Source organism: Pygocentrus nattereri, chromosome 10 (assembly GCF_015220715.1).
Source record: "Pygocentrus nattereri isolate fPygNat1 chromosome 10, fPygNat1.pri, whole genome shotgun sequence".
NCBI lineage: Eukaryota > Metazoa > Chordata > Actinopteri > Characiformes > Serrasalmidae > Pygocentrus > Pygocentrus nattereri.
In genome coordinates this window covers 33,493,875-33,517,773 of record NC_051220.1, presented here as the reverse complement: position 1 = coordinate 33,517,773, position 23,899 = coordinate 33,493,875, and the positions used below count along the sequence as shown (strand labels likewise).

The following is a 23,899-nucleotide window of genomic DNA, read 5'->3' as shown; positions in this document are numbered from 1 at the left end:
ATATACCACTTGAATGTGTGTTAGATGTTTTTAAGGCTTCAGTTGTCTGTATTTAAGAGCTGGCCTAAGACCTAACACTGTCTGGGTAGTGGACACATGAAAATCTCATTTCTTCAGCAATAGCAGAAATTAGCATTGCCATAGCATTACTAGTGGTACTCCAGTGGTAAGGTTACTTCTAAATTGAACTTGTATGCAATAAAACTGCCATATAGTAGCATGCACAACTGTGAGAACTTGCTCAAAGCAGCATTAGAGATTTCTCAAAATGGCTTTAAAGATTACTCCATTTTCACTCAGATGAATTTGCTGATACCTGCAGGTACCTTGACAACACACATGTTGAGTTGTCTTACTAATCCCTCTTGCAGTATGAAACAAAGCCTGATGGACACGCATTTTAATGCATTTTTAGCCCTGTAGTGTTTTATTTATGCATGAAGATATACAGAAGCTTCTTTATCACAAATTTTTAGTAAGGTTCTAAAAAGTCTCTGAATAGTATGATATTGTTCAGGTAAGCCCACTTTGTCACTCGATTCATCATCAGGTCATGTTGCTGTCTGTGTATTTCTTCCTGAAGGATAGTAGTTAATTAGGTTAAGCATAGTACTTTAATTTGACCATCTCTTTTTAGAAGAGCTGTATAAATGCAGTACATAGGAACATACCATCCTTTAAACTTTCTCAGTAAGGTCTAATTAGGTATTCAGCATTTAGCTGTACAGATATGGCTTCTCCCTGTTAGTGTGATGGAGTGGCAGTGCTGCCTGGGTGTGTGTCAGTTAGCGAGGCAGGGCTGGTGCAGTGAATCATATGGAGCAGATGGGTGATGGAATGAAATGAGCCTCCATGTGGGCTGTACTGCAGGAATAATAATCACAGCACTATTGATCCCTGTGATAACACAGAGCCAGACCTTGAGAGGGTGAAAGAGGGAGAGCGAGAAAAGGAGAGATGGAGAGAGTACAAAGCAGCAGAGGAGAGAAAAAGTGAGAAGGAGGAGATAACGGTGGGAAGAGAGCAGAGATTGGAAGCGATAGAAAAGGATGGACAGTGAAGATACCAGCTGAAACACAGAAATGGAGAGAAAGCTGGGAAGAAGAGAGAGAACCACAGAGAGTTGGGGCGGGGGGGCAGTCATTCAGTGCATAAGCAAAAGCATGCCAGAGGAACAGTGAAGGGAGGAAAGATAGGAAACAACAATGAGATTATTATCAAGATACAGTATAAAAAGTATTGTTTCTGTAAAAGAATTATAGTATTTAATTTTCTCCAGCCTTTCTTTGCTCTCCTATATGCATTATAATAAGAGGTTAATAAGCACACAGAAAGAAATGTGAGCCCCTGAAAGTCAAGCCTTGCTGGTGTTTATGAGCGTTTAAATGCACTGTAGTGGAGGTGAAAGCTTCAGCTTATATATCAGTGTATGTGAGTACATATAGTATTGGTCAGTGTATACTTTGTCTGTATATGTGAGTGTACTATGTGCCAGTATATCGCTGCTATCAGAGCAAAACTCTGTAGCTCCATGTTTATCGTTTTTCAGTTTTTGGCATAATTTGAAAATGCCTGAAGATTGGACCAAAAGAAATGGCCCAAAATCACTTGTCTGGTTCCATTGACTTACATTAAAATAATTATAGGATGCCACGAAAGGAATGCCACGTGTGCAACAAGTCCAGTTGTGAAATTTCCTCACTACTAAAAATTCCACAGTCAACTGTCAGTGGTGATCTAACAAAGTGGAAGCGATTGGGAACAACAGCAACTCAGCCACGAAGTGGTAGGTCATGTAAAATGACAGCGCGAGGTCAGCGAACGCTGAGCCGAATCGTGCACAGATGTTGTCAACTTTCTGCAGAGTCAATCGCTACAGCCCTCCAAACTTCATGTGGCCTTCAGATTAGCTGAGGAACAGGGCGTAGAGAGCTTCATGGAATGGGTTTCCATGGCTGAGCAGCTGCATCCAAGCCTTACATCACCAAGCGCAACGCAAAGCCTCGAATGCAGTGGTATAAAGCACCGCCACTGGACTCTAGAGCACTGGAGACGTGTTCTCTGGAGTGATGAATCACACTTCTATGTCTGCCAATCCAATGGGCGAGTCTGGGTTTGGCAGTTGCCATGTGAACGGTACTTGTCTGAATGCATTGTGCCAAGTGTAAAGTTTGGTGCAGGGGGGATTATGGTGTGGGGTTGTTTTTCAGAAGTTGGGCTCGGCCCCTTAGTTCCAGGGAAAGGAACTCTTAATGCTTCAGCTGACCAAGAGATTTGGATAATTTCATGCTCCCAACTTTGTAGGAACAGTTTAGGAATGGCCCCTTCCTGTTCCAACGTGACTGCGCACCAGTGCATAAAGCAAGGTCCATAAAGACATGGATGAGTGAGTTTGGTGTGGAAGAACTTGACTGGCCTGCACAAAGTCCTGACCTCAACCCGACAGAACACCTTTGAGATGAATTAGAGTGGAAACTGCGAGCCAGGCCTTCTTGTCCAGCTTCACTGTCTGACCTCACAAAAAGCAATTAACTCACATGACTGGGTATAAAAAGAGCATTTTAGAGAGGCAGAGTCTCTCAGAAGGATGGGCAGAGATGGGCAGAGGTTCACCAATCTGCGAAAACCTGTGTCTAAAAAGTGTGGAAGAATTTCAGTAAAATGTTCCTCAATGTAAAACTCCAAAGACTTTGGATATCCCACAATATAGACTACATAAGATCACCAAAAAATTCAGAGAATCTGGAGAAATCCCTGTATGCAAGGGATAAGGACAACAGCCAATATTGGTTGCTTGTGATCTTTGGGCCTCAGAGGGCACTGCATTAAAAACAGATTCTACACTGGAAATCACTGCATGGGCTCAGGAACACTTCCAGAAATCATCTGTGAACACGGTTCACCGTGCAAGCCACAAATGCAAGTTAAAGCTGTATCATGCAAAGAAGGTGGCATGTCAACACAATCCAGAAATGCTGTCTGCTCTGGGCCAAAGCTAATTTAAAATGGACTGAGGCAAAATGGAAAACCCTTCTGTCATCAGATGAGTGAAAATTTCAAATTCAAAATTTTTTGGAAACCACAGACTCCATGTCCTGCGGACTCCAGAGGAGAGGGAACATCAAGCTTGGTATCAGCATACAGTGCATCTCTGATGATCTGGGGTTGCATTAGTGCCTGTGGCATGGGCGGCTTACACATCTAGAAAGGTGCCATCAATGCTGAACAGTATATAGAGGTTTTGAACATATGCTCCCATCCAGACAGCGTCTCTTTCAAGGAAGGCCACTTACTGCATCCATCACAACAGCATAGCTTTGCAGCAGAGGAGTCTGTGTGCTGAACTGGCCTGTCTACAGTCCAGACCTTTTACCAATAGAAAACATTTACCGCATCATGGAGCAAAAAATCAGACAGAGAAGACCCAGGACTGTTGAGCAGCTAGAATCCTACATAAGATGAAAATGGGACAGCATTCCTCTCCCAAAACTCCAGCAATTGGTCTCCTCACTTCACAGGCATTTTCAGACTGTTGTTAAAAGAAGAGCGGATGCTACACAATGTTAGACATGGCCCTGTCCCAACTTTATTGAGATGCGTTGCTGTGAAGTTCTAAATGAGTTAATGTTTTTCATGAAATGGTAAAATGTCTCACTTTCTGATAGAACATCTGATGTGTGTTCTATGTTCTGTTGTGAATAAAATGTAGGTCTATGAGATTTGCAAATCATTGCACTCTCGTTTTATTTACATGTATTTACATTTTACACAGCGTCCTAACTTTTTTGAAATTGGGGTATTGACAATAAAAGCTGACTTGATTTGACTAGAAGCAGTGCTAAGTAATCTCCACTTACAGATGGTTTGTCTAACTGTTGGCTGATGAATACCTAAACTCTTTGAGGTTGCTTTGCTTTATGCATATCAACAATTATTGATCGTAGGTCTTCTGAAATCTTTTTGTGTGAATCATGGTTCACATCAGCAAATGCTTGTTGTGATTATATGTTTGTGTGGTTTTTATAAGTCAGCATAACTCTAACCCACAACTCAAGTTTTATTTCATTGACTGTACTCCAGGTTTGCTAAATCCTGACTTTGATTAGCTTTTGTAGAAGTCATTAGCCCAGGGGTTCACATAATTTTCAATGTTTGACACTATGAATGTTTGATGTATCCAATAGGGACTATAATAGTACATTATTTTTGTGTTTTTAGCTTAAACAAGCAAAAATATCACAATATTCATCAAAAGCTTAAAAGATTAAGGGTGACTTTTGTCAGTAAAACCAACCAACCAACCCTACTAACTTATATATTTCACATGTGTATTTGAGAGCTTACAATGAGTATGTGCATATAACATAGGCACACAGCAAGGATGTAGGACAGCAAAGACAGTCACCTCACACATACACATTTGCACACATAGCTGTATCCAGGCATCCAGTTGGTGCAGCAGCTGTGTGCTAGCAGAGAGAGCACGGTCCGCTTCTGCTCCACTGCACATCCAGACATCTTCCGAAGTGTCTGTGCTGGCTCGTCAAGAGGAGTGCCAGCCAAACAGCACTGCCCTGGTCAAAAACAGCCGCTCTCTTAAAGTCACACCACAGTGGATGAGAAAACAGCTCCTCTATCTACACTGTGGTGAGCAAATAAAGAACTGTATAAAAATATGGACAGAATGTTCTATAATTATTTCAAAGCTTCACCTTCTGAAGATAATGTTATCTGTGGCAAGTGTTCTTTGTAATTGGCAGCTAAAACAAAGAAAAGAGAAACAAACAAAAAAGAAATAAATAAAAGATCCAGCCTGACAATATCCATGGTTGCTATAGCAACCAATTGATACTATATTACAGTTACATGTTGTTAATAAAGTAGAATATACCTTGGCTGGGCTGTGTACTGCTAAGGTCCAACATAAAGCAACCTGTAATTTTATATATATATATATATATATATATATATATATATATATATATATATATATAATGTGTATATATATAATGTATATGTATATGTGTGTGTGCATATATATTTGGGCCACTGACTTGGCAAAACAAAGGATGTTGGTATTTGATTTAAAAAATACTTTCCACTGCCAAAATAATAGACTACTTAAATCTCTGCTGGGTTTACAGTGAATCATACAGCTTGATGTTATAACACAGTCACATATTGATGACATTACTTCCCTTCCAATGTAAGAACATGTACTGAATGGGCTTATATTAGACCTGTTGTTGCTGTCATTTAAAACCCTTATAATTCTATTTTTTCTTTTTTATTAAAAAAAGCTGCCCTTTGTTATATAAGCATTCTATGGCAAATGAAGACATATTCCAAAGTTGCTTTGTTAAAATCTTGCTACATTAACATGCATTGCAGGGTATTTTCCAGTTTTTCTTTTTAGACCAATACCAATACTGAAACTTTGGATGTCAGTTGATACTATGCCGAATAGCTGGTACTATGTTGTTTTTAGATGCAAAGCAGCCCATGAACATGGGCTTGCAGTTTACTCGCTCATGCACTCACTCATATTTGACATCCTGAAGGTTTTCCACAAGGGGCGCTTCTCTTGCTAATTAAAGCATCTTTAAAGTTGTTTTGAAACGTGACCGCACAAACAGCAGATCTATTTTTTGCAATAACATCATACTTCTTGTCAGATAAAAGCCTCATCATAACAGTTGCCTCCATACACTATTGGTACAGTGCAGGAGCTCCTTGGCATCAGCCGACAAGATCACATTTTAGAATGCTATAGAAAGTTGGAGTGTGTGATCAGACGAGTTATCTATGAAGTTTACACTTCAGTCACACAAAAATAGGCTCTGCACATAAAAACGGATGTAAGATATGCGTCTAGCCCAGGTGGTGTGGATGGAAACACTGATTACAATGTATCTGTTCCAGATAGGGATCAGAAGGGCGATTTTAAAAATGCTTCAGACATGCACCTTGTGTGTTATCATATGGCCTATATTGTTTTACATTATGATACAATATGGAAAAAGTATTATTGCATGATATTTTCATTAAACATACGTATCACGTTATTGTGACAGACAAAATGTGCAGTTAAAAACTTGAAAATTTTAAATCCAATGATAATCATTCTACGTCTTACATACCATGCTGCACTAAACCCAATTAAACAAGTCTAATTATGTTCTCTTTCTAACGAAACGTGCAGTAGTTCAGTGTTCTTCAAGTACTGATGATGTGATAAGATCGTAAAGCCATATTGTTTATTACAGTAACTAAATGTATCACAATAACAATAAAACATTATTATATTGCAGACCCCTGTTTCTGGCCCAGCATTTGTTGCTGGTATCATCCTGATATTGTTACTGGGTATCGGACTGGTTCCATCTAAAGTCATGAGAGTGAAAATATGATGGTATTTAAATATCAACCCTCTGGCTTCAGTTTGTGTAAGCATGTGTCCTGCATGGTGTCTTTGGATGTGTATTGGAGCAGGTGCTGGTTTTTCAGGCAGTTGATGTGATGTGAGGTGATGAATAGAGGAGGTCAGTGTTGGATGGGGTGCTTTTACGCTAGATGTTCTCTCTGTGCATCAGTCTGCAGCCATACTTGCACCACTGAAGCGCAGTGTGAGAGTGCTAGCACACACACACACACCGCCTCCCTGCAACACGGAGCTGTGTGTTAGCTGTCAGGACTGACGCCACAGCACGCACACACCCCATCCCATGCATACAGAAACAGAGCAGTGTGCTGCAGTGAAGCTTTCACCAGAGGGGGAGAGAGAGAGAGAGAGGAAGGGAGAGAGAGTGAGAGGGACAGAGAGAATTTGAGATACTAAGTCTAGGTTTCCAGCATTTTGTGGCATTGCTTTGGGGATTATTTGCATCAATAGTTTGATCTATTGTTTTGGATATATTGCAAAAGAGCCATTGAAATTGCTCTTGCAGAGATGGATGCAAAGCAGGAACTCATTAAAGTACCCTTGCTGTGTGCTTTGTCACATTTGCATGCAGAGGAAAATAATAGAGCTCAGCTGATGATAATTTGGAATCAGTAGTGAAACAATCACTATAATGAAACAAATCCAGCATTTTTTGCTGATATGAGGCTTATACTGCTGCTGGGTATCGGATTGGTTCCATCTCGACTCATGACAGCGAAAAAATGATGGTATATATTTGATGGCATCTATTATTATATTGCACACATGATTTGAGCATGTGAACACTGTTTGGAGAAACATATTTCAATAGGCGGTATTGAAATACCACTTTAGTTAGGTTTGTTTTAAAGGGCCCATACCCTACTTTTTTGCATTTGATTGTAAGTCCATTCGTAACATGTTTGTTTATGCAACAAAACTCTGTAATTCTTTTTTTAACATAACTATTTTCTAATCTATCTTTATCCCTTAGAAACAAAACAGACTGTTCCTGTTACTGTGCCTTCAAGACAGATATATCTAATTCTAGATATGGATCATTATACTGAATTGGCTCAAAGTCAGAGTTCCACATTTTTTTATTCTTCAAAGTTCAGACTTTTGATATGAAAATTGGACTAAAAGACTAGCCATCACTTGATGGGAAAACACGGCTTTGAACAGATGTGCACACATAAATTTGATTTATTAAAGAAAACGTCTATCGATAGTGATGATTCTTAAGTTTGCACTCAGAATTTCAGACTTTGGGACACATTTACTTCACAGCTGTGGTATCTAACTGCTCACCATGTGGCCATGAGTGATAGGGAAGCAGTCTCACTTCCTGCTCTAAAATAAGGCTCTGCTTAAGGACTAAAACCCTTGTTTCAGTAGTGCCATGTAAACGCAGGCCAACATTCAACTTCACTTTTAAAAAAGAAAGCACTTTTTGGGGTTAAGGTTTGGAACACCCAACAACAAATAATGATTTTTGTGTATATGTCGCTTATTACTATCTCTAATGCCTTGGATTTGAATATATCAAAACATAATCCTCGCAAACTATTGCAACTAAGTCTGAATATTAAAAGCCCCTGTCAACATGATCAACAATGTTTAAATTTTTGGTTTGATACTAAAATATACTGCAGAAAAAGTGTTTACCAGCCAATGCTCAATAAATGCTCAATAAATAATACAGTAGATAAATGCTCCAAAAATTCTAAGCTGCTGTCTGCTTCTTACTGTGTTGGCATGTCAGAATGCAAAATGATTGACAGTGGCTTCTCCCAGGCAACGTAAACAGCCCAGCTCCAGTGGTAGTGGTGGGCGACACTGCCAGTTACTGTGGTTCAGCCCTACACGTTTAAGCCTCCCCCACAGGAAAACAGACCCCTTTGTTCTTCTCGACCGCTCACTAAATGTTGTGTAAAAAGTGCAAAACAGAAAACAAGCTATCCAGTGGTCATTTTACAGATGACATTTTGGTGATATTTTTTGGAGAACTCAGGCTTTCGTCTTAAGATGAGTGTATCACGCTCAGCACTAAGGAATGCAAGCAGCAGACTCCGGTATTTTGGCAGAATTGTGGCCACCTGCGCCACATTTTGCTCTACTCAACTCAAATGGAAGAAAACATCGGGAAAAGTCATTTCAGAAATTTCCAAATCAACACCATTCCTTCTCTTCCAGTTAATATTGGAAAAAAGACACAAAACCATATTAGATAATAGAAGAAAATCTTGAAATTGTAGTCAGGGGCATTGTTTGTTTATTTATTTTACTATGGGACTGCAGTTTGAGCTAATTCGGTAATGGTCCATATATCTTAATGACCCTTGTTCTAATTGGCTGCTTTATTTTAAATGGGAGTCTAGGCTGAAATACTCTTTGAGCGGAATGGGTGGAGCTAAACTGCTATACACTAAGTAGGCAGATATATGTAAGTGTGTTGGTTTTGTGACATCACAAAAACAATCCATTTAAAACAGGCTGTTTTTGCAGCTTATTTTCCATATATGGACTGTCTGGACTGAAGTGAAGTATGTTTTAAAACACTGACAATTAAACTCTTTTATTTAAATAAATAAAAAAGTAGAAAAAAAACATTTTCCATAATATAGTTCCTTTAATTACATCACAAGCGAAAGCTAATTTCAGCATGTTGGCTCCTTTTAGCTTCTTTTAGGTGAAAGTGTCGTATGCTTTCCTGCTTTGGTCAAGGCCAAGTAAATAAAAAGGCTTTAACATTAAACCTTAATCCACCAGTCAGAGTGAATCCAGCTCATAATGACTCATATTGAAGATTATTTATGATTTATGTAAAGCCTGCATAAATCCTTGGATACTGAAGCTTGTATTACATTAAGTTGTGATAAGGATTCTATTTTGTGCAAATGAATCAAATAACGTGAAATTCTATAATATGATACTGTCATTGCTTGTTACATATGATCTGAGTCACGCATTTGTTAGCAGGAGCAAGGACACAGATTCTTAAAGGGGAGTTCCACCAAGTTTTCAGCCATACATAATTCATTCACTGAGAACAAACAAGAGTTCTTCAGGTGAGATGCTGAATCGTAGAGAAGCATACTGACTTTGATTTCTGTACAGTGGTGGTGATAAGAACACCAATGTGTTGTGAGGTCTGCAACACCAATAGAGCTATTAATAAAACCATTTTCTATAATATCCAATTTAATTAACGGTGAGTCATAAATCCAAAAAATATATATTTCGTAACAGTTTTGCCTTACACAACCTTTCTACCATATATAGAATTTAAAAACGATTCTAGGTGAAAGACCTTACTCAACTGTGGTAAAACAATGTCACAAGCATCAGGCAACATATTTATAAACATTTCATGTTATAGCTTCCTGTGACATAGCTTTTAGGAACATTCAGAGATCTGGTCCCTACCAGCACCACTGTAAACAATACTCAGTAAGTTTCTGTAAAATGGCATGCTTTAATAATCAAACCACTCTGAATAACTTGTTTACATCTGAGTGATTTAATTGTGCAGAAATTTTGAAAAATCTGTGGAACCTCACATCACAGCTGGGGGAAAAGTGTTGAGTTGGTTCTTTTTGAAAGAGACCATGTCAGCCTGTTTGTGGACTCACTTATGGCAGCTGAGGATAGGAGAGAAAGTTGACATTACTGGATTTAATTTAAGTGCTGCGTAATACAAGGAGTTCAATCTCAACATTTCCAGACCAGCTCCACATTCACATGCGCAACCCATGTTTTGCACAAACATCTCATCACTGCTTTTCTTAAAGCTCATAGTTCCAAATAGACCATTGCAAAGATCTGAAAGATATGTCCAGACCCATATTCTGGTTTGGATGTATACCTGTCATCTTTCTTTTAACTTTCAGTCAAAAGTATGATTCAAATTCAAATCACTCCTTATTTTTGGATTCTGTCCTTATTTTTTGGGTCCACACGGTAAGCTGAGGCGGTCTGGCAGGTTGGCTCCTGAACTCTGACCTGTGAGCTTTCCTGCTGTCAGTCTGATCTCCCCTGACCTTTTTAAACCTCTCTGCCTAGAGAGCATTTAGGTGCTTTTGAAAAATGTGTCCCACCCACGCTGAGATTTTTTACCCCTCCTTTGGCTCTGTATGCTAAAGCAGGCACCAGCCTTTAACCTCCCTATTCTGGCTACAGCCTCGTTTCAGTGAAACATGTGATTTTTTTTTTTCAGTGCCTGGCTGTTGTCATGGCAACAGAGATCTGGCTTTGGTGAGCATTGCGGAAATGTGGCCGGACCCCCTCAGCCGTGGCCATTCAACACCACAGCGACTGCTGACGACTGACTGCTGACCGCGGGCGGTGGTGGTGGTGGTTGGGGGGGTGTCAGAGTGCTGCAGCCAGAAAGGAAGGTGGGGATGGGCTCTGGCGATTGGACTATGCTATGTCCAGGGGCTTATGAGTGAAAGCGTCCTAATCCCCATCACTTTTTGTGGAGGGTGTTCTTGAATCAAGGTTCAGCCCGGGCTTTGCCTGATCGGATCCCAATTTCAGATTTGCAAGCATGGCGGGCTCGGAAGCAGCGCAGCTAACCCAATTTCCTGCTCCATTTCCCCAGCCGGAGAGAGACAGAGACAGAGAGAGAGAGAGAGAGAGAGAGAGACAGAGAGAGTGAGGTTTGAATAGTGTTTGCAACCCTCTTCACAGCCAAAGGCCGCCACAGTTACTGCTGCATCATCGAGAGCATGCATGGTTCAGCGAACTAAATCTAAAACACGCTCATTCCCCTCCAGTTGACCTATCTATGCTCCACCCACAAATGTGTTCTTTCATAGCAACTGTTGCTACGTTAGACAAGCATGGTAGAATACAGGCAAAAGTTCCATTCAACGTAATAAGAAACTCTAGGCCCTACATGTCAAACACTCCTATCCAGCCGACAAAAGTATTTTAATTTTCTACTAATAATAGCCCTTTTCACAATGTGTTGTACTACATTCCCCAGCAGAACCATTTACAGTACATTTTCCATCAAACTGAAGAATCCTTTCATGATGCAAAGAACCCTTTAATTATGCAAAGGGTTATTTGAATGCTCAAGGTTCTATATAGAACCATTTTCTTGCTAAACAACGTACGTAGTTACTTGTAGACTAAACAGGGTGAGTTTGTTTGTTTGTAAACCTATCAAATATAATCAGAGCCAGAACTTCATTTGCAACTTTCTTCTCATCACCCTGACATCCAGCTCTTGGTGGCTACCAAACAGCATCAGCCATCAGAAAAAGTCATCTGAGTAGCACAACCGTCTAAGCGCTAACCCTATCATCAGGAGAAGTTTGATCAAGTTCGATCCCTAGTGATGCCACAGCCATCTGTGGCCGGGGGTCCAAGAGAGCACAGTTGGCCTTGTGCTCCCTGGGTGGGTAGGATGGCCCTCCTCTCATTGCTCAGCGTGATGCTAGCCAGCGCAGGTGCCTGTTCGCTCATATAACAGAACAGCCGATTAGCTTTCTCCTCCAAGTGTCCAATGATGTTGCATTAGCAGCAGTTGGGAAAGATGCGGTGATTGGCTGGCATTATGTGATTAAGTCCTTAAGTAGAGGGTGGGATTGCAGCAAAGGGGGAACAAACTCTCTATTTACCCTTAATTCCAGAAGAAACATCTACAGACTTTTGGATAAACAGTGTACCATTTAAAGTTTAATATTACATGCTAAATGTAGATATTTTGATTTTGATTCAGTTTCTTAGTAAGTTACCAGCATTCTGAAAAGCTATTCCGACTTTGCAACAGTTACTATGATGCATTTGTGCATTCATGGGTGGATCATAGATATGTCAATTCCTGATTATGAAGGCAATTTCGTGACGTGACAAGGAAACTCCTCCTTTTGTGATGAGATGATGAGACATGGCATTTTCTCTGCTGATGCGTTAGTGCTCATACTTCATCTCGTAATGGGACAGTATGCTTCAACCTTTGGCTCTGCTTAGCAACCACCAGCTCCCACAGAACGGCTCAGATAGAGACTTTAATCTTGACCTAATTGAAGCCCCATGCTCCCCTCTGGTCAAATTTTTTCACCTCCAGTTTTAATGAGATTTTTAATTAGCATGTTAATTGCATAATGAGATCAGTGGACAGTGAGATAGCCGGAGAGCACAGGCGGCAAAGAGCAGGGTGCAGTGGGGCGGAGATGCCGAAGCACCCCAGCAGCCCTGTCAGTTGCCCATACTAATGAAGCAGAGGTCCTTCAGACTGAGCCCAGATGTCTAAAACACAGCCATCCATATATATACGCCACGGCTTTTACAAGCTCCTGCCAGGCTGAGTGCATGGACTGTGCTGGAAGTCATCACCTTGCATGAGGACTACAGCAGCCTGTGCTTTATGGCTTGTCACACTTTTATATGATATGAGATGGAAGTTTGGCCTTCACAGCTATAGGGGCAGACTGCTTTTGATTCATGAGATATTTCTCTCTCTCTCTCTCTCTCTCTCTCTCTCTCTCTCTCTCTCTCTCTCTCTCTCTCTCTCTCTCTCTTTCACTTTCTTTCTCTTTCCTTTTTTCTGTATTTCTCTACTTTGTTTTTCTCTATTTTGTGTTTGCCTGACATTTGTTTCTTCTCCTTTATTTCTTTCTTTTTTCTCACTTTGCCCCCCCCCCCCTTTCTCTCTTCTGTCTTTCTTTTTCTCACTTTTCTCTGTCTTCACATTTTGGCTATCTTTTGATTTTTCTAGGGTTTTCTCACTGTTTGTGGTCTATTTTTCCTTCACTCTTTTATTTTCTTATTACTTCCTCTCATCACTCTCTTCTCTTCTGCTCTTTTTTCTGTCTTTCTCCCTTTTTCTTCTCTTTCTCTCTGTATTTCTGTCTGTCTCTCTTTGTATTCTCTCTCCTTCATTATTTTGCAGTGTAAATCCCTCATTCTTTGCCTGCCCTGTTCATTAACATCATTTTATCACCCTTTGCTTCCTCTCGTTCTCTCCCACTCAGTCAAATCTACTGCATTGAGAATGCCCACGGGCAGCTGGTACGAGATTTGGACTTCAACCCCAACAAGCAGTACTACTTGGCCAGCTGCGGAGACGACTGTAAGGTCAAGTTCTGGGATGTGAGGCATATCAACGAGCCCGTCAAAACCCTGGAGGAGCACTCACACTGGTTAGACAAACATGCACACACACACAGTCTACAAAGATAAATCACAGAATAAGCAGTACTGTATAAACTGTAAACACATGCAGGTTCATATGGATAAGGTGAGTGTTTGTGTATAAAAGCAAATTAGTTTGAGCTCATGCATCACCACCTATACAAACAAAGGGTCGTCACCTTGATTTGACTTGTAAACTCAAAGCACTCTGACAACATGCTTGTAAGAGCATGTGTACATAAATATTAGCTTCATGTGAGTTTTATGTAAGCAATAGAACATGAAAAAATAATGTGTTATTGCACAGAACATCATGGCTGTGATTGTTGTAATTTATCAAAGCATTGATGTTTTTTGCCACCTTGTGTGTTCTGTTACTTCAACACAACAAATTAAAGGAAATTCTGCAAATTAAAGGACAGCATAAAACAAGAAGGCCCTGAACATTGAATCAAATGTGCTTTAATGTTGTCAAGTCCTTCTGCCAAAAAAAGTGGGTTATGGACAGAACATTAAAACTGTTGAAATATCAGGTTCAGCTCAGTTTTTACTGTAGTTGTCAGATTAAGATAAATGTTGGTTTGTTCCAGCTAGTCTGTAGTGGAGACCTATGAGCACACTTTACTTTAGAATCTGACCAAATGAGCTGCACGTCAAATCTTATCTTATAGAAGTTATCTAATGCATCCATTTTCTGTTTTTATAAACAGGCATATGCAAAAGTTTAGGCTCCCCAGTTAAATGGTTTATAAAAATAAGTTAACACAAGAGAACACACTTCTGCACATTTCTATGCACAATTACTGTCTATTTGCTGAATTTAACATAGTGAGAAAAAAAACAAACATAAATGTGGCCAGTGCAAATGTTAGATTTGGCCTGTGCACATTTTATATTTTGTGTGTAATTTTTTTTGCACTATATTTGCAGAAAAGTGCAATCTTTAAGCATGTTCCCTGTAGAGGCTATGTCAACTTATTTTCACTTAGAAAGTCAGCAAGAAATGTAATTTAACCAGGGGTGGTCAACCTTTGCGTACATCTGTACTAAGAAGAAACTTAATATGAGGCGACTTGTTACTTACCTTAGTGAAATGATACAGCTATTCTGAAAAAATTGTGTTGCCGTTGGCATTTTCAACCAATCAGGCTGTATCAGAACAAACTATTGTATAAATTCCTAAATGTGTTGAGATTCTAATTTCTGCTGTATGCTCTGATTCGAGAGAGCTTAGTTTCTCATGTAGCGGGCATGTAATATATAATAAAATATAATGTAATAATATAATAAAATATATTTGCGTGTCTTTGAGAGACTGAGTGTAATTCAGTTTGTATTCCCGGCCACACAAGCACACACAAATCACTACATGATAAAATGTCAGACATTGGATGTTATCTCCTAAAAACATAGAGGCACTGTATCAATAACAGCCCAGTTTTGATCCCATTTAGATAGGAAATTACAAACCTGCACCAGGCCACTCTATGTGTTTTTCTCATTTGTTCAGTTGGCAGCGAGGGCTTGGCTGAGCCTTGGGGCGGAGGTATTAGGGAATATTTTGGGATGGAGGCAGATTAGTTAGGCTGAGGGAGCAGGGTTGACTGAGCCAGATTTTGCTGTCGACAGCCGAGTTATCCTCCTACAATCCCCTTCTATGAGGGGCTGGGAGCGTCTCCTGAGCCATGCCTGAGGCTTAGAGAGAGAGAGAGAGAGAGAGAGAGAGAGAAAGAAGAGAGAGAACATTACTGAGGTAGAAAAACAAGACAAGAAGTGAGCAGGGGAGAAAAAAATTGGGTTTTTGAATTAAGAGAGAAGCTCGGTTGGTGAATACAGAACATGAGTGTGTCTTGCTTGCAGGTGAATAGCTGTACACAGTAGGGTTGTCCTGGTTAGGGTATTTTGCCCTGATCTCAATCAAAGCCCTTTAAACTCCACCAGAAATCAAAATGAACCAGTTTTATGTTATAAGTATGTCTAGGCTAGCTCAAAGACCCATCTTGATAACATCTTTCATTCAGAAATACGTTGTGGAAGGAAATCGAGTTATGATTTCCAATTTATGTTGACTTGTATGAAATATATTGATAAAGCCAATGGAAAAGTTTCAAACATATATTTATATTTTTGTAGATAATACAGCCACACAGGGCACTTTAAGTACATTATAGTTAGTAAAATCCTGGTAGGATGTTAGGCTGAATTATTAAGATGTAAACAAAGCCACCCAGAATGGTTTGATGTGAAATGCACCATTCTAGAGAAGCTTGCTGAGTCAGAACCATGGTGATGGGAACCGAAGCATTTCATGAAATGTTTATGAATACACTGCATCATATTTTATGATAGTTCTGAGATAAGATTTTGGCCTAAACCTTTTTTTTTGTAAATCCAGAGACACACATTTTCCAGATTTAGCACTATTAATCATTAATAATACTACAGGTCAGAACAAAACCTTGTATCTCTTAAATGGCAGCTTTACAGGAGAAGGAAAAAACTTACTTTACTTTTAACATAAGTCAGCAGAACCAGACTTATTTCTGAATAATTTTGGGACGTTTCTTTTGGTCCCTGGAGATGCAAGGTTTTGTTCCGACAGCAGCGATATAAAAACCCAAAAAGCACATATAGACTCACTGCTTGTTGGACAGTAAATAAAATGGCTGTGTTTGTGCTGTAGACATTGCAAACCCTGGTCAGTTTCTCTACAATGTACTGTTTCAATGACAGGTAGTGTTACTGATGTGCACAAGTGGCTCTTTTCAGATTCCACTTTAAAATTGTGATCATGGTGTAAATTGATCCTAATTGTGTGGTTATAGCCTTCAGAAATGGTCGATTATATCAGATCCATTTAAACATGCCATCCAGTGCTGATCTTTCAAATCACACAGTTAGAGAGAGCGATGCCACTGAAGAGCCAAATTTGGGTCTGCAAAGAAACTTTCAGTGGATGGTTCTCTAAAGGAATATTGTAAAGTGTTAAATCGATGTATTTTCAGTTCTTTCAGTACAGAGAGTATTGAAGTGACTATTCAAGGTTGTGGATTGTACTCTGCAGATTCAGCAGATAGAATCTGAAAGGTTGAAACCCCTGGAGTAAAGATAAAGAACCATCTATTGACACATTGTTTAGGGGTCCAGAATAGCTTCTGTGGCATTGCTCCATAGGAACCCTTTGCCACTTTTTTGTTTGATTATGATGCTCTATGTTTCAGGGTGTGGAGCGTGAGGTATAACCACTCACACGACCAGCTGTTGCTTACGGCCAGCAGTGACAGCAGGGTGATTCTGTCCAACATGGTGTCCATCTCCTCTGAGCCCTTCGGCCACCTAGTGGACGATGATGACCTCAGTGACAGTGAGGAGACTCATCATGAAGAAAAGTACTCTCTTTCTCTGCCTCTAGTTCTCTCTATCTCCTTCTCACTCTCTCTGTCTAGAGAGAACATATAGATTCCTGTTTGTCCTCATTTATTATTCTCCACATTCTCTGGGGCCATTGACAGCTGCAATGTAATAGCTGTAACAATATGAAGAATATCAGTGTGAGTCTTGTGGCTGATAAGCAACAACAGTAACCACAAATCCACAGAAAACATGATTATGTTTATGTATATTCAGGCAAAGCATGCATGCATTTCAGATTACAGGGGTAGCTGTCAGCTTAAAATAGACACACATAGAATTCCTGGACCCACTGTCATGTGTGGTGTTCATACACAGACATTACGTTAATGCTGTGCGTTTTTCTTCTTCCCAAAACTACCCTCTGCATATTCGTGTTTCGCATCGATGAAACGCAAACCATAAAGCGTTCTAAAGCTTTGTCCTAATTAGACTGCTGAATATCTTTACTGCCTTTAGTTCACTGTGTGCTTGTGAACTAAAATATTGCTACTGTAATAGAAAAAAAAAAACTTTTATCTCAAAAAGTTTGTTTGCTTTCTGAAATTTCTGTTTGTCCAAAATATGCTTACATAACTTAAAAGGCTCCTGGCATTCTAAAAAACTATGAATTAATTCATTATTTTAAAAAGGCTGCAACGATTAGTCAACAAAATCAGTGATGGTTTTATGAAAAAATGTTAATTGCATTTTTGCTTTAAAAATATCTTTAAAAAAAAGTCTACAAAGATCTTCATGCTCTAATATGCATGTGTTATGCTTGGTCATTCTTACAAATGACAGTATGTTGCTATGCGCACTGGGAGGACTATGGCCTATTGTTTTGATGCAGTATGAAAGAAAGAAAATTGCTCCATAAAATCTGTATTCACTCTATTTCTGCCCCTCATTTATATATTAGGTATATTTACATTATGTAAAAGTGCATAAGTGCACTGACTACAGTAGAGGAAAGTGGAAGAGATGCCTATTCAGAAGGATTATGGAATGGGATGTAGGGTGCATCAACATTACATATAACAACTGAGAAGATGTTGTAGGTTCACTGGTCACGTGACCAGATATTTTAGCCACAATTTTGAAATACTGTGGTCAGTATGTATAATGGGTGTATAATGTCTGCTTATGTGAAGAGCTGAAACTTTTTTTTTTTGTGTGTGTGCAGGAGCAAAGAGCCTCTGCAGGACAGCATCATCGCTACGTACGAGGAGCATGAGGACAGTGTATATGCAGTGGAGTGGTCTTCAGCTGACCCTTGGCTATTCGCCTCCCTGAGTTACGATGGCAGATTGGTTATTAACAGGGTACCAAGGGCCCTGAAATACCGCATCCTACTGTAGAGTGACTGATTAAAAGGTTGAGCGAGAGCAAGAAGCACTTGTAAACCGCTGAATGTGAGTGAAATGAATGCAGGAGACATCAGAAACAGAGCTCATGAGCTCATACAGAGGAAAAAAAACATGGAAGAAGTTTTAAAAAAAAGAGACGATAGGCCTGGAAAGCATGAGTCGGAATAAATCTGCATAAAACACGCATCCGCTATTAACACTACCAATTAAAGACAGTCCCAGAGTGCTGTGGGATGGCTTGGAGGCTGTTTGAAGGCGAGAAGGCCGCAGGGCATGGAGTGTCGTTTGTCTTTGAAAAAGCCCCTTGTGTTGATAGCCAGCGCTGGTTGTGTTAGCGAGACGTAGGCTCGCTTCATCTCGGCCAGCCTCGGGCAGCCCAGCGCTGGGCTCCAGCCCCACCACTGAGTACAAAGTGCAACCATGGAGAAAGGCCTGCCAGGGGGAGCCCGGCGCAGCAGGCCGCTCTACTGCAGCCTCCGCACTCCACTCACTCTCTCTTCTTTACTGTCTCCCATCTACTCCCTCCAGACCCACCACACTACTCCTCACAAACAGTCTCAGCTGTGGACAAGGAGTGCAAAGAGGAGTCCACCTAAACTTTAAATGAGTTAACATTAAATCCTTGCTGAGCATCACCATATATCAGTAGCTGCCTGTTAAAAGTTTGGGGACAGCTTGTCTTTTTTTTTTTTTTTTTTTTTTTTTTTTTTTAATGCAATTTAATAAGAAGGACTTGATCCATGCCTATCCATACACTGCTGACAAGCTTTATAGAACACTGGCAAACATCCTCTTCAACATTGTGAACATATGATTAAAGGTTACATTTCGCAGCTGTTGGAACAAAACCTTGTATCTCCATTTTTGTCATTTTTCACTTTTTGACATCCTTTATAAATTTCATGATGAATGTACAAAAGAAACAGCTCACAGTTACTTAGAAAAAAATCTGGTTCTATTGACTCACAGTAAAGTATGTTTGCTGAGTTTCTGGTTTAAAATGCTGTGCTACTGAAGTTAGACGTTGTGGTTAGTTGTAACTAGGCAAGGTGGAAATAACAGCAAATTAGCAGCCACTAACATTAACTTGATTACAAAAGAGGAAAAAAAATTGAATTAAATAATATTTCAAATGAACACAATCCAGATTTCTATGTTCTGTTGGTTGTGCTACATTTTTTTTATTAGGTCAACAGGTATTTTTTCCTTCTTGCTCTATAGCTGTCTGGTAGCAACAGAAGAACACATGGATCAGTTATTAAATTAAGAAAAATATCGAATTCCATCGATATTTAAAAGATTCTACATAATACATCTCATTTTAAGTGAGGGGTGGTGATCCTGGAGGGCTAGAGTTCACCACCCTTCTTTTGAGTCATTCAAAGTGAAATGCTAATGAAACTTACCTAATCAGAATTGTTCACAGTGGTGGTGATGGGAACCAGACTGACTGCTTATAAAAACAGTCATTACATGAAATAGAGAGATTCTTTTACAGCTGTTTTGAAATTAGATTTGAAAAAAAAATATTTTAATCCATTCATGATTGAGAGATCCATTCATGCAGGGCATTGTAAAACAAAATAGTCTTCAAAGAAAGCATTTTTTTCTGATCTGCTACTATTCGTCCATTATCAACATTGCATATTAAACTCAGGAGACACGTAGGTTCACTGGCCCTCCTGGACAGTAAATAAAAACATTACGTTTGAGTTGTAGGGATTGCAACCCCTGATTCCTATCACCACCACTGTAAAGAAACCTAAGTTGGTAAGTTTTCTACTATAAACCAAAGCCTTTACATTAACTAAAAACCATCTGAATGATTTTGTATACATCTCTGATTTTTTTTTATGTGGAAATTTGATAAAATATTGGTGGAATTTAACAAACAGCAGCTGGTTATTTTTACATTTTGCAACAGTCAGTTTTACCTAAATTATGACATTTTATTTTCCAAACTATTGTTTGAAGCCCTTATTTTCAAAGCGTTTTGGCCCAAAGGTAGTTTAACCCCCTGAAATATTTGAGTGCTGGTGAGTGCTGACATCACAACTAAGGGGTAAAACGTGTGCCGTATGTCATTATTCTAAAATAGTACGGTCACTAATATTGTCAGATATGGCTTTCCTCAAAATAAACCCGCTTAGCCCTTAATATATTATGTTAAAGTTGTTCAAAACTGAAAAGAAAACGTGCTCATTTTTTTTGTGCAACTCAGATTCCCCAAACTCTTAACAGGCAGCATGCATATTACTCGACGCATAGGTAAATGTTTTAACGCTCCCTGTAACGTATCCTGTTCTGATGTGAAAAGCTTCTGATATGAAAGGTTTGTGTGTAAATCTTTATGAACATGTTTATATAGCGGTAGTGATGTTCTTTCTCTGTATTGCAGGAGGAATTGCTCGTATGTACCTGACCTTGCATATTTTGATGAAGGTGTGGAGAAGTCTGATAGAATCTAATTACTCCTGTGCAGTCCAAATAAAACGGTTTCAGTGATGAAAGACTGAGCCTTTTTCAGCCCCGCTGAAATCCTTCTTTGCCCTTCATCACACTCTTTCCTCTTCTTCCTCACTTTCTGCCAGCATAAACGGGGGTTAAGAGTTGATGCTGCACACTTGTGACAGTGCAAGTGTTCATTAAAGCAGCTCTTTATGACAAGCCATTTTAATTGCAGCTTGACTCTCGGGGGGGGACGGTGGAGGTCCTGTGCTCATGCACCAGAGGCTGTGGGATGACTCTACTGAAATTCTAATGCCTTCATTCAGTCTGCAACACTCTTAACATACCTCTCTCTCTCTCTCTCTCTCTCTCTCTCTCTCTCTCTCTCTCTCTCTCTCTAAAAGCACGCTACTTTTTGTAGTTAGCCACAAATATTAGTAGCTGTAGCCGCTATAGTTGTATGAAATGTAGCTAGCAGCTGAAGCGCCTACAAATTTTTGTGTAGCTATAGCGACAATTTTCACTAAAATTTCACTACAGGATTCAGACAATCCCCACAAAATGAACCACAGAGCGCGATCATTAACTGGGCTGATGGTGATTGTGCAGTAATGACTGGGCCGCGAACAGTTCGCCCCACGTGCTGATCACCCCCAACTGTTACCCCCAATGGCTTAACTCAGGGGTCCAACCGAAATGTTAAGAAGAGCCGTTTTGTCCTTTCAACAAAAATCAAACCACCTTGGGAGCCGCAACGTTTTCTGTCCGTTTTACCCTCTTGGCTTTAAGTATGTCTTGGTGTGTGCTGATGTTGTAGTACAGACTAAAACTCAGACTCACTTTGATCTCCTTAAACCTTTAGCTCAGCTGTAGCCGCTTTTCATGCATCTCGCAGCTTTCTTGTAAAATGTCTCTCAGTGTTTGACTTTTTACGAGGCTGAAGTCGCTTCCTCCAGCTTCACGTTCGATTTGTCCCGTTCCACCTTAAATGGTGCCTGAGGCGCCAGATTGTACTGCTGTGCCGTTTAAGGTGGAACGGGAGAATTCGAACGAGAAGTAAGAGAAAGAGAAGCTTTCAGTTTCGCGAGTTGCTGCAGATTAAATGTATCAGCAAACCAGAGTGATTTATAAATGTAAATAAGTCCGTTCATCTCAATGATCGTTGTTGGTCTCAATCTCAAGTCTTGCCGTTTCTCGGAATCGGCTGATTCTCACCCCAAACAGAGCCAGAGTAACTGATGAGAATTTTGAGGCTGAAGTTTAACAAGGGATGTCATGTCTTTACTCACACCAATCAGGCATAGCATTATGACCACCTCCTTGTTTCTATGTTCATTGTCCATTTGATCAGCTTCACTTACTGTATAGGTGCACTTTGTAGTTCTACAGTTACAGACTGTAGTCCATCTGTTTCTCTGATACTTTGTTACCCCCTTTTACCCTGTTCTTCAGTGGTCAGGACCCCCATGGCCCCGTCACAGAGTAGGTTCTATTTGGGTGGTGGATCATTCTCAGCGCTGCAGTGACATTGACATGGTGGTGGTGTGTTAGTGTGTGTTGTGCTGGTACGAGTGGATCAGACACAGCATTGCTGCTGGAATTTTTAAAGACTGTCCACTCACTGTCCACTCTATTAGACACACCTGCATTGTCGGTTCACCCTGTAGATGTAAAGCCAGAAACGACATCTCTTGCTGTACAGTATGAGCTAATCATCATCTAGTCCTTCTTCAATGGTCACAGGACGCTGCCCACAGGACGTTGTTGGTTAAATTAGGGGTGAATCTTCTCAAATTTTATGAAGTATATTTTGCATATTTGTTTGAATTTTCCACACTTTGTGAGAAACTACAGCTCCATCACCAAAGTGTTGCTGCACAGCCGAGAGAATCTGTGCTTTTTAGACAGCCAGGATCTTTTATAGCAGCCAGTCAGCACGGCCAGGCTGTATTCACTGAGTCTGTACTTTGCCAGTGTGGTTCTCTGTTTGATATCAGTCACTGCACTCAGGTACTCCACTACATGGTACTATCGTTTTAGGGCCAGAGAGGACTGCATTTTGTTTTGTGCGTGTGTGTCTGTGTTGCAGTGGGTGATGTATTTTTGTTTTTGAAGTGTTATTTGGTTTGGTCTGATTGTTTGTACTGCAGGCTGGTCCTGACGGATAACAGTGTATGTTAGCAAACTCAGCATCAGGACTAGCTGCGTTGAGGGGGCTCTGCTCCTCGCTCGGCTCTTGACATTGTGTTTTCAGATGTAGCCAATATTTAATTATTTAATTGCAGCTCTGCAGGCATTGATTGTGGTTTCTTGTGAACTTGCAGGACACCTTTACAGAACTTAGCATGCATAATTTCTACTGGATGTCAGTTCCATTGGTCAAAATTTAGGTTGGAGAGAGCCCCCCATACCTCACTGCCTAACCAGAGAATAGGTTCTGTAACTGATTGAAATAAGTTGAGCCAAATTTGAATTGGTATTTGAATGTGAATTTGTCATTTGATTGCAGTTGGTGATGTTTGTATTTGTCAATTAATTCACTCTCTTTCTTTCTTTTTCTTTCTTTCTCTTAATAATAATAATGATAATAATAATGATAATAAAAATATTCATTATTAATTCTTTCTCTCCTCTTTTTTCTCTTTGTTCACTCTTCTTTCTTTCTGCCCCCCCCCTCTCTCTCTCTCTCTCTCTCTCTCCCTCTCTCTCCCCCACTTTAATTCTGAATTGTGTTGTCCATGTTTGTGGACCAGTCTGTGGTGGTCCCAGCTCCCCTGTTGACGTGTGTGGTGGCGTGTGGTGATGGAGTGAGGTGTGTGATCAGTCATGCAGGTCTAGTGCAGGGTGTGGTGTGTCTGCTGATCCTCCTCCAGCCCTCTGCGCGCCTTCACGGCGCCTGAGAAGTCCTCTTAGCGCACACACGCACTTCACATGGGTGGGCTGAGAAGTTCATGCCCAAGGGGTTCTGGCACAGAGGAGTGAGAAAAAAACAGGAATGTGCTATGTGCAGAAATAAACGGATACGTGAATTCTAAAAATATAGTGGAGGGTTTGTGGTTTTTCCAAACAGTACTGCATGTTACACAGAGGCTAAAAATATTCACATGATATGATCAACAGTAAT

At 40.1% G+C, this 23,899-nt stretch overlaps 1 protein-coding gene across 1 annotated transcript in view; it reads left to right on the top strand.

Annotated features, from left to right (window-relative positions):
- Positions 1-20,837, top strand: part of eipr1 (EARP complex and GARP complex interacting protein 1) — a 51,310-nt gene extending 30,473 nt beyond the window's left edge. The window contains exons 7-9 of the mRNA XM_017690794.2: positions 13,408-13,575; positions 16,789-16,956; positions 18,144-20,837. Coding sequence (XP_017546283.1) covers positions 13,408-13,575; positions 16,789-16,956; positions 18,144-18,318 — 511 coding nt within the window. The 3' untranslated portion in view covers positions 18,319-20,837. The remainder of the gene's footprint in view (positions 1-13,407; positions 13,576-16,788; positions 16,957-18,143) is intronic.
- Positions 20,838-23,899: the final 3,062 nt, after the last annotated feature.